This window comes from Macaca thibetana, chromosome 6, assembly GCF_024542745.1.
Source record: "Macaca thibetana thibetana isolate TM-01 chromosome 6, ASM2454274v1, whole genome shotgun sequence".
Classification (NCBI taxonomy): Eukaryota; Metazoa; Chordata; class Mammalia; order Primates; family Cercopithecidae; genus Macaca; species Macaca thibetana.
Genome location: NC_065583.1, coordinates 147,552,620 through 147,563,817, shown reverse-complemented (window position 1 = coordinate 147,563,817; position 11,198 = coordinate 147,552,620). Strand labels below are relative to the sequence as shown.

Sequence of the window (11,198 nt, the reverse complement as noted above, 5' to 3'; positions counted from 1 at the left end):
TTCTGTTTTGTCCCCCAAATCTAATCACCTTTCTTTATCTTTCTGTGTGTCCTGTACCTGATGTTGTCCCAATGTTCCATTTGAGTTCCCTTGCTCTCTGCTTCTAGCAGATGTTGGTCAATGGCTAGCATCAACAGCCGATAAGAATAAAGTAAAAAGATACTTAGGGATATTTATTCTGGATGCTCCTTCCCTGTAATTTTTCAGTGCTAAGGAGGGTTAAAAGTTTCCCAGTATTGCGAGATGCTGGATGCTTCAGCATCCTTTGATGTTTTCCTTACCCCTACCCACACTTTAGTAACCATCTTTTCCATAAATGCTATTCGGTTACCAATTGGTGTTTGTCATCACTTTCCTGCTGGGATTTTGAACAAGTTAGCATCTGATTCATTTACAAATTGATTTTTTTTTTAAATATGATGTTTGCATCATAAAATAATGTAATAGTTTTCATTTTTTATAGTAGGGGAGTAGAAAATTTTAAACTTATAAAACGGACACTTTTTGTATTCCATAGTCATAAAAAAATCTAAAAATTTTATTTTTACCCCCAAATTGCCTCAAATCTAAAATGCAACGCACAATATTTCAAAAACAACAATTAAAGTATAAGCCAACATGAACACAAACAGAGGATTCCTATCAAGGGAGTTGAGAGTTAGGATGATTGTATGTCCAGTATATCCAGAGATGTTTCATTTTACACAGTATCAAAATTAAATTCACAACAGCTTCCCTGTTCACTATATAATATATCCCACAAAGATATTTAGTTTTATGGTCACTGTAATAATATGACAGTATTATTTTAATATATTAGAAAACATGATATATATTGTGTATTATTTAGAGCAATTTTAGGCTAAGGTAATTGTTGAAGTCAGAAGTTGGATTCATTCATCTTTCAAAGCTACCAAGAAAGTTGTTTTAGATTACATATAAGTTCTCCCCCAATATGGGTGAGTCTGTAATTCAGGGTGAATGATCTACAAAGATATAAGGTAATATACTTATTATGTTAAATGTTAAATTTTCTTTTTTTAAAAAAACAATTATGTACCCTTTTGTGGCATGCAATAAATTATGATGAATGCTAAAGTTAATTTCAAAAAGATGTAGATTTTAATGAAAAATGGATGTGTCTGTAATAAAACTTCTGAGGGTACACTAAATTTGGCATATGTTTAATAAATATAATATAATATTGGGTTTGATATATTTCTTTTTAGAACATCAAATGATTTAAATACCTAGACCAGCTTAAAAAATTATCACAAACTTCAACACTCCTATATATGAACTTTTATCTTTTATACAAACCCTGGGGGTGGGGGCTGCGGGATGCAAGCCTCTCCTGGCTCTGTCTGCCAAAGGTCTGCGACTGTCGCAAAGGAGCTGGAAGCCTTGGCAAGCAGGAAGCAGGGCCCAGTGAGAGCCGGCAAGACCCAGGCTCAGAGGGGCTGGGTGGTGTGGTTATAGACCAGGTGCTCCGTGTCCTCAGTAGTGGAAACAGTGGAGCTAGCAGTGGTGGGTGGTGGGTGGTGGGTGGTGGTGGTGGGTGGTGGGTGGTGGGTGGTGGTGGTGGTGGTGGCTGTGGAAGCCCTTTCTCTGGTTCTTGAAGAAGCAGTAAGCTAGGATGGATACCACCACCACAATGCAGATGACCAGGAACACTGCGACAGCCATCTCCACAGAGCTTGTGTTGGGAATGGGGTTTTCCCACCTCAGGCCAAACACATCCTTCTTGGAGATGCCACCACAAGACTCAAGGCACTGCTGCTCTTCCTCAAAGTTGTTCTTGTTGCCACAAACAACCGCCATAGGTAAAGCGGGCACAGTGTTCGCTGAAGGCGTTGTAGTACCAGCGCGGGATGCTCTCCTTGCAGAGTCCTGTTTCTGCCAGGTCCACGCAGTGCCCTTTGTCACTGGGGAAATGGATGCGCTGGAGCTCGTCAAAGCCACTCGAGTATTTTTCACAGGTGGCCTCGTCGGAGGCGTCGGGGCAGTTGGAGGTGTCATCACACTCCAGGAAACTGTCGATGCAGCAGCCATTGCTGCAGCGGAACTGGGTGGGCTGACAGGTGCCAGAGCACACTGGATGGTGCCTTTCCGTGGAGGGGCCCTGGGGAAAAGTCGCCTGAGCCCCAGAGCTGCCTCTCAAAGGCCCTCCTTGCACACCCCGACAGGCTAGAATGCACTCTTGTTCCCGAAGGTAGTTGTTCTTGTTGCCCAAGCAGCCTCCATAAACGAAACTCTTGCAGATCTGCTCCATGGGGTCATAGTACCAGCGTGGGAAGGAGCCCCGGCAGCGGCCCACCTTGTTGGGTGCGAGGCAGTAGTCTTCTGTCTGCTTGGTGGACAGCACAGTGACTGTGACGTTGGCCGTGTCCTCTGGGTGGTCTGAGCTAGTCACTGTCAGCTGGAACAGGTAAGTGCCTTCCTTGAGTCCCCACAGTTCCACCTGGTTTGGGTCTTTCCTCTCTACCCTGACGTCCGTGTCACCCCGCAGCAGGTGCCAATCTGTGTTTTCCATATCCTTCAGCACCAGGGATTCCTGGGGTTGTACCTTCAAGTCTATGCCCGCCCAGGTCTTGGGGATTCCAGACCCTCCAAAGCCCTGGGTCTGCAGCTGGCGGTAGGAGCGGTATACTTCCCGTCGTTAGGTAGTTGATGAAGCCCTCCCTGGGCGCGAACTTGCACACGAAGTTCTGCTCGTAGAGGCAGTTGATGAGGAAGCAGGGGGCAATGGCGTCCTCCCCGCGGTCGGGCTGCAGCTCCACCAGCGCTAAGTTGCAGTTCTGGATGGTGCAGCAGGCGCGCACACAGTCCCAGACCCGGCGCACGCTGGGGGGCTCTAGGAAGGTGGCTCCGTTGCTGACCGAGGCATTGGTGTCCAGCACGAAGGCAGGCACCCCAGCGGTAAAGAGGTTCAGGCAGTCGGCTCCCGCGGGCAGCCCCGGGGGCGCGGGCGGCGGCCCGGCCTGGGTGCCCTGGAGGCCCAGCGCGCACAGAAGCCACAAGGCGACGGCAGGGATGCGGGCCGGGGCGAGGCGGGTGCCGGCCATAGTCCTCGCAGGGGCCATCGCCTTCCTCTCCAGGGGGATCACCTTCAGAGCGTGGGCCTCTGGGTTCCGAGGGTGCTGGTGACCTGAGAGAAGGGAGGGGACAGAGGAGGAGACACATCTGATCAGCCGGGGAGACTTCGGAGGAGTGATTCTGCTTAGAGAAATATTTTGAATTTTCCAACAGTTATTTTAGTAGCCCTTGGGAGTCTAATCTGATTGGAGGAGGCTCAGCATTCCTTGTGTAATTTAAGAATAATTGTGACAAGTACTCTTTGACACATTATATTTAGTAAATGCCTTAAAATATTTGAAAGGTGTCAAAATAGATCAGTCTATTCAAATACAAAACTCTGTCAAAGACTAAGAATGTAACAATATGATGTAGTTCTTGAAGTTATAGAACAAATGGCTTTCACATGTTCATTTTTAAAATCAGTAGGAGTGTATCTTTAAATGCAGTTCATTAATACATTCTTAAAATTAAATGCTGCTATCGTCCTATGTGAAAAAGATATTTCATTTCTTGTAAGTTTTTTCTCCCTTTCACTTTAGATGCATGAAATTAGTAATGACATTTATAATGCATTAAAAAGCTTTGGTCTTTAGAAAGACCTATATCCATTCTATGTTAAAGTAAAATAGTTCAAAATTAGATGAAAGCATCTAATTTCATTCTTTATACGGAGAAATGTGCTGGTTTTCTTTCTATTTGTTGCTTCTAAGCTCCAAATTTGTTCTTTTTACCCACTCTGTTAAAAAGGAAAGTAGCTTTTTAAAAACAAAAATTTTGACAACTGACAATGAAACTGTGTCAGTGGAGGGTACTAGAGATATTAAAGCCTATTGAAAAAAGAAGAAGAACTCTGCTTCCTGGTTCTGATGTACTCACTTGGCAAGTTCCTGAGGCCTACATGGCTTCCCCCTGCACCGGGTTCCTGCTCTTCTCGCAGCTTATCCAGGGGACTTGGCTCCTGCAACACATTGCGGCCATCAATTCCCAGTGGCCACCAGCTCCCCTTGGTTTGCCATAAGCAATGACATGGGAAGTGGTGAGGAGGTCCTGGAGGATACCTAGTTTCAGATTTTGCTAATGCAGTTTCTGAAAATATTGTATACAATATATAGAGGACTGGTGCACTCAGATGTGATGGAGTGGGGCCTGCTTTTTCAGCCAAAGATGTTCTCAGAAATTTCAAGATTCAGAATTCTCAGTGTCATTCACAGCTACCCAAATATCACTCTCCCATGATACAATGTTTAAATCTCTTCTTAAAAGTATTTTCTTTAGGTTCTGAGGCACTCAAAATGTTTTTTTTTTCTGCTATAAAAGCTGGTATCAGCAGGGCTACTGGCTCACACCTGCAATCCCAGTAGTTTGGGAGGCTGAGGTGGGAGTTCAGGAGTTCAAGACCAGCCTGGCCTACATGGTGAAACCACATCTCTACTAAAAATACAAAAATTAGCTGGGCGTGGTGGCGTGCCTGTAGTCTCAGCTACTCAGGATGCTAAGGCAGGAGAATCTCTTGAACCCGGGAGGTGGAAGTTGCACTGAGCCAAGATCACGCCACTGCACTCCAGCCTAGGTGATAGAGCGAGACTGTCTCAAAAAAATAAATAAATAAAATAAAACAGCTGATATCTCGGTGGCATCTATTAAAAAATAATTTACACTTAAATTTTTAGGAATTTTGAGCTTCAGGTTGAAAGATATTAAATGAGAAAAATCAATGTAATAAGTTTATAATATATATTTTTATAAAAACAGAGTTGTCAAAATGAGAATATAAGAGAATGTATCATATATAATAAAGTAAAATAAGTCCTCACTTAACATCATGAATAGGCTCTTAAAACTGTAACTTTAAGTGAAATGACATGTAATGAAACCAATTTTCCAATAGGCTAATTAATATAAATAAGAGTTAAGTATTTATGGCAAATTTTTGGTCATAAAATATTAAGATCACTACATATCTAAGTAAATATCAAAATACATCTAATATTAAACACTAAAATAAATACAAGCTACACATAGATTTAAGACACTTTTTTTTTTTTTAAAAAAAAAAGCTAATTGTTTACCCAATTATTCTAGCTCAGGGTCATGAGTGTCCAAAGCCTCTCCTGGCAACTAAAGGCACAAGATGGGAATCAGCCTGGACAGGATGCCATCCCATCACAGGTCTCACCCACACTCATTCAAATTGGGATGTTGCAGAAATGCCATTTAACCAAATATGCACATCTTTGGGATGTGGGAGGAAAAGGGAGCCCCCTTGGAGAAAATTAATGTGAACATAAGGAGAATAGGCAAACTCCACACAGTCACTGGCCCTGGCTGGAAACAGATTTTTTTTTCTCATAAATATAATAACAAAACAACATTAAACACAAAGCCATTAATCTAGGATCTGCTGTACTGCTTTGTTAAGTTGTAATATCACACACACACACACACACACAATACACACAGCAGCAGTAAATTTAGCTTTGCCCTAGATATTCATCAAAAGTCAACGATTTAGCTTTTTCTTTCAGCTGAGGATTTTGAAAATTGAATAACTTCCTGTTACAATTTTTTTTTTTTTTTTTTTTTTTTTTTGAGACAGAGTCTCGCTCTGTCACTCAGGCTGGAGTGCAGTGGCCGGATCTCAGCTCACTGCAAACTCCGCCTCCCAGGTTCATGCCATTCTCCTGTCTCAGCCTCCCAAGTAGCTGGGACTACAGGAGCCTGCCACCTCGCCCGGCTAGTTTTTTTGTATTTTTTAGTAGAGACGGGGTTTCACCGTATTAGCCAGGATAGTCCCTGTTACAATTTTAATATTATTTCTAGTATCCTTGAATTTGTGCCATGATCAGAGAAAATTCATTCTATTCAATTTAATAAGGTCTAAATATTCAGTTTCATTGAATGTTTATTGTGAATATCCTATTTATATTTATTAATGTTTATAAAAATGACATATTTTGAAATTCTGTGTATGAATTGCTTATAGATTGTAGGTATTATTGGAAGAATACAATAATAAATCATCATATTTAACACATCTAATTAGAAACTAATAATAAATAGTTTTATATAGGTAAATAATTAGGAAAATGTATTTCATGTTATGTAAATGAGAGGGTATGTTAGATAGATACAGTAAATAAGAACAACTGAATGAATGACATTATATAATTTTAAGCCAAAACTAGTTATAAACATTTAAATAATATTACAAAGCTAAATAAGATCAATTATATAGCATCATAACTTTAGTCACTACAGAATTACTTGGTATACTACTATTCACAAAGTTAACTAAAAGAGCCAAGATCCAAAATTACTTTAGCCATTTAATTCCATTTAGAACATGAGCTTTAGAGCAAATTGAAAACTTGTGAAGGAAAAATAACTCAAAATTAGATTAATTTCATAGAAAAATAATTAAAATTATACTATTGTTAAAAGAAAAATCTTAGGCAATTAAATTAAACAGAGTTCATTTGAGCAAATATCAGTTTATGAATCAGGCAGCATTCAGAACCAGAAGAGGTTCAGAAAGCTACACCCAGTAGCATGAACAACAAATGCAGAAGCAGAGAAATTACGTGATTAGACACAGCGAGATCTTTGCTTTATTTCTGCACAATGTGATGAGGCATTTACCTTACTTGGGCATGTTTCTGATGGGAGGTTTCTAGTTGTATAATGCATTGGCTGGTTGATTGGTGGTGACTGACTGAGGCCCGCTTTTAATTTTCTTAGTTACAGGAAATGTTTTTTAAGTTAAGTCCTGGTTTTGCTAATACGAGAGTTTCTGCTACAGAGACAAGCAGAGAAAATATCTGTATGTAATGGCCTCCTTCTTATTTACTTTAACACTACTTTGAAACTCACATGGAGGAAAACTTCCAAAGTCATGTTCAATCACATCCATGAAAAATCATCTTCCATCTAGCTGTATTGAAGGTTATAAAACATTTGAAGAAGAGAAATATAAGATATTGGGAGAAATATAAGACAGCTAATACACAATGAACCTTAACAAAATTTACATGAGTTATGTTACAGGATAATTTATAATTTTTATTCTATGGGAATTAACATTTAAAGAAATTATTGTCAAAATTACTACTTACTATATCAAAGAAAAGAAAGAAATTTGGAGGTACGTCAAGAAATGCCCTGTATTTTTTCCATTTGCCTATAACAAGTTCATCAATACTATTCACAAACTCAAATACAATGGTTTATCTCGAACTTCTTTTCTTCAATTTATTGTAAATATTAGATATAATTTATTATTTCTCCTTGATTTTTTTTTCTGTCTTGATTTTTGGGATCACACATACATACTACATTTTCTGTTTTCTTTACTGGTCTCTATTTCTGAGGGTCCTTTGTTTAACCTTAGTTTGTCTTTCACTAACACAACATATATAATTCATTGGTAAATTCTTAAACTTAAAAAAAAAAGTCTTTCAAACTTTATACCATCAGCTTGCCCCACATTAATCAAATCTACCACTATCTTTTGTCTGTGCTACAATAAACTACAATGAGTACCTCTTCAACTCTTGCCTCCATCACATTTCTCAACCAAAAACAAAACAATGTTTTACTCCTCTGTTAAATATTTCCGAGTTTTTCACTATTCACAGTAGACAAATAAACAATAAACAATTCTGATCTTACTAGACCCCTTATGGCTTTAAGCTACGTTCTGGTACCTCTCTCCACACCATGTCCCTAATCCAATTTCTACCATTCTCATTCACTTTAACTCAACTCTTAAATAGCCTCTTTTTTTTTGTTTTTGTTTTTTTTCCCATAATTGACCTCTATAACAGGCAAAGAGACAGCACTGAAAACAAAAATTGGATTATGGTAGACTTCCGTCAAAACCCTGGTCTCAAAACCTTCTGTCAAAACCATGTCTGGCCTCATAGAAAACATAGTTCCAACTCATTCTTCTTTCAGCTACAATGGGGTTTATTGCCTATTTCATTCAAATTTCTATTCAACATAGAGATCATCCCTGGCAGCCCTACAAAAAATACTTCCAAATGCACCATCTTTTAACCCAACTTAACTCTTATGTATCGAATATTAATTTTGCTCCTCTGGAATATAATCTCCATAAGAACGTGGTCTTTGTTAAGTTCATTGTTTTATCCTACCTCTCACAATAGTCTATGGCATAAAAATGGGTATTAAAGGGCTATATCAAGCAAGACATGCCAAAACATTGCTGTAACAACTTAATTTTTTCAAAAATCTGCATTAATTTGTTTTAAGCAGAAAGAACAAAGTAAAATACAGATTGTATTAAGTTCCCTGTTGTGGAAGTCCGAATTGAGACAAATTTGGAGGAGGGAAACAAGATGGAGAACTATTTACATAGGCAGGTGAAAGTTGGTAAAGATTAAAATTAATATCCATGAAAAGAGAGACAGGCAGAAAAGAGAGGATGTTGCTGTAGTCTGGAAAATTGTGTCCTCCCAAAGTTTATGTTAGGCAGGAATCTAGACCTGACATGGCAGCGCCACTCGGCGTAACAGGCCCTTTGTTCCAGACTTCCCTCCCTCTTTGAACACACCCTCAGACTTACATACATCAGAGGTTCCGGCTGGGCAACCAACCTCCCCATGACCTGCAGCTCACCTGCATTCCACAAGTTCGTAAACAGCAGTTTCGGTTCACAGTTTTCCAAAGACCCCTTCCTCGTGACCCTTACTCAACTCCTGCCCTAGTAGTTTCAAGACCCCCCAGGCCCTGTTTGCACAACCAGCTTCTCTACCTCTCAGGCTATAAGAAGCCCCTACCCTCCTCCCTCAGCACGACTTCCTGGGCCCACGCCTTTGGACTGAGGAACCTCCCCCGCAAGCCCTAATAAAAGCTATTCTCACTGCCATTTGCCTTGTGTCTTTGTTCCCGGTTTGGCTCCAGCCTCAGTTTACCTTTACAGTTTATATTTTAAAACCTAATCCTCCATGTGGTAGTATTAAGGAGTGGGGGCTTTGGGGAGGTGATTAGGTCATGAGGGCAGAGCTCCCATAAATGGGATTAGTTATTGTATAAAAGAAGCTCAGAGAGCTCATTCTTCCCTCCGCTGCACGTGGATGCCACAGAAGGTTCTGTCTGTGAGGAAGAGAACACTCACCAAACAGAAAATTTATTGATGACTTGAACTAGAACGTCCTAGTCTCCAGAACTGTGAGAAATAATTTTGTTTCTCGTAAGGTACCCAGTTTAGGACATTTTTATTCAAGCAACCTGAACAGATTAAGACAAATGGTGATGATAAAATATAATGAACATACCTTGATAAATAAATAATTGGTTATAAACCCTCAAGGTGAAGAAAGTACTATAACACATTTCTGTTTTATGTAAATGTATTGATGATAGTATGAGAGAGGTATTGCAGGACATACAAGTTTTTGAAATAGATAATAATATGAATATAAGTAATTGAAACATATTGAAAGGATATTTGAAAGTAAGGAAGTAGAATCAGTAAATAAAGAATGACATTCAGTGAATTTTATAGTGATGGACATTTACATCATATTCTATTTATCTTAAACTGGAAGAGTTTTGAACTTGCCTTTAGTTTGAGGAAAATGTGTAAAAAGAAAAAGTGAAAGATGCAGAAAGAAGAAGGTTAGAGAAAAAACATGAAATAGAGGTTTGAACACAGATAATGGGATTAACCTCTAAAAAGAGAGGGATTCTCTTCCTCAGAGATATAAAACAATGATCTGAAGTTGGTTTCAGATAATGGAGATAAGATTAATACAGGCCAGGATTTCCAGGGATTTCCTTTAAGAAAACCTGAGTTTTCTCTGAAAATACTGCTTCACAGGGCAAAGATACTTTTGAAAATTAGTCTTTTAAAAAACAGCAAGAATTAAAAATAATTTTAATTTCTTAGATACAGTATGAAATAGTGGTAAATGGGAATCTACCTGGGATTCCAAAATCAAATATTTACCCTAAAATCTACATTTCATATAGACAAAAGGCAATGGAGAAAAATTTGCTTATTATCAGTTTTTTTAAGTGTGTATATATGTAGATGAAAGCAGAAAAATAGTAATTCTAGCATCTGGAGTTATATTTTGCATCTTACATCTTCAAAAATTCTATAATTATTCTTACTCCATTAAAAGCATCTAATTAATTGTATATCATGAAAATGTTGATACTGTAAAAAGCAATAAAATCTACGAAAAGCATTAATGTCAATGATCACTTTACCTACATTTCCCTGTAATAATAAATTGGTTTAATTACTGAAATAACACAAATATTCTATACGTCAATTTTTAAAAGTCACTTTTACTTCAGAAGATAGATTGGTAACTAGTATTCCTGACACAGAAACAAGGCTTTTATTCACCATTCTTCTTTACAAATATTTTTGTTGCTGTATTTACTAAACAGATGAGTAAAATTATTTGCTTTTTAAAAACTTCTCATCTTACCAATATTTGTGTTTAGTTTTTCAAGGAAGGGTGTTAAGAATGTGCTTTTAAAATTTTTGTTCAAAATCTTACTTTTAAAAAATGTTTGCTTTTGTGAATACTAAATATAATTTAGGCTATATGGGAGGCTGTTCTTTTTAAAAAATTAAAAATATGAGGATATACATGTAAGATGTGTGTCAATAACATCTAGAAGCTAAATATATCTTTGTTATAGACTTTCTACTGATGTTTAAACTAACTAAAAGTACTTTAGAAGTTTGTTTTCTCTCTGTCAGAAACATTAAGGTGTATCATTGTGTTCCCAACTTATCTTTACTATTTTCTCAGCGTAGCATAAGGAGATATAGAGTATCTTATAATTGAATGTTCTCTTGATATATCAAGCATATTATTTAACCAGGTTGTAGTATCATCCACTAACCAGTCAAAAATAACTTACATATATGGAGTATATTCAAGGACAAGATTATATTTTAAATCTTATTTGAACAATGAGAACACATGGACACAGGGAGGGAACATCACACACCAGGGCCTGTCAGGGAGAGGGGGGCTAGCAGAGGGAGAGCATTAGGACAAATACCCGGGGCATTCTGTGCTTAAAACCTAGATGATGGTTGATAGGTGCAGCTAACCACCATGGCACATGTATAC

The 11,198-nt window shown here is 38.3% G+C and overlaps 1 protein-coding gene across 1 annotated transcript; it reads right to left on the bottom strand.

Moving 5' to 3' along the window:
* Window positions 1-1,451: 1,451 nt before the first annotated feature.
* On the bottom strand, window positions 1,452-3,110 carry LOC126957200 (kunitz-type protease inhibitor 1-like). The gene is given in 4 exon segments (XM_050794769.1): window positions 1,452-1,545; window positions 1,586-1,806; window positions 1,808-2,656; window positions 2,658-3,110. Coding segments are annotated over 4 exon segments (1,590 nt in total). The 5' UTR covers window positions 3,084-3,110.
* Window positions 3,111-11,198: the final 8,088 nt, after the last annotated feature.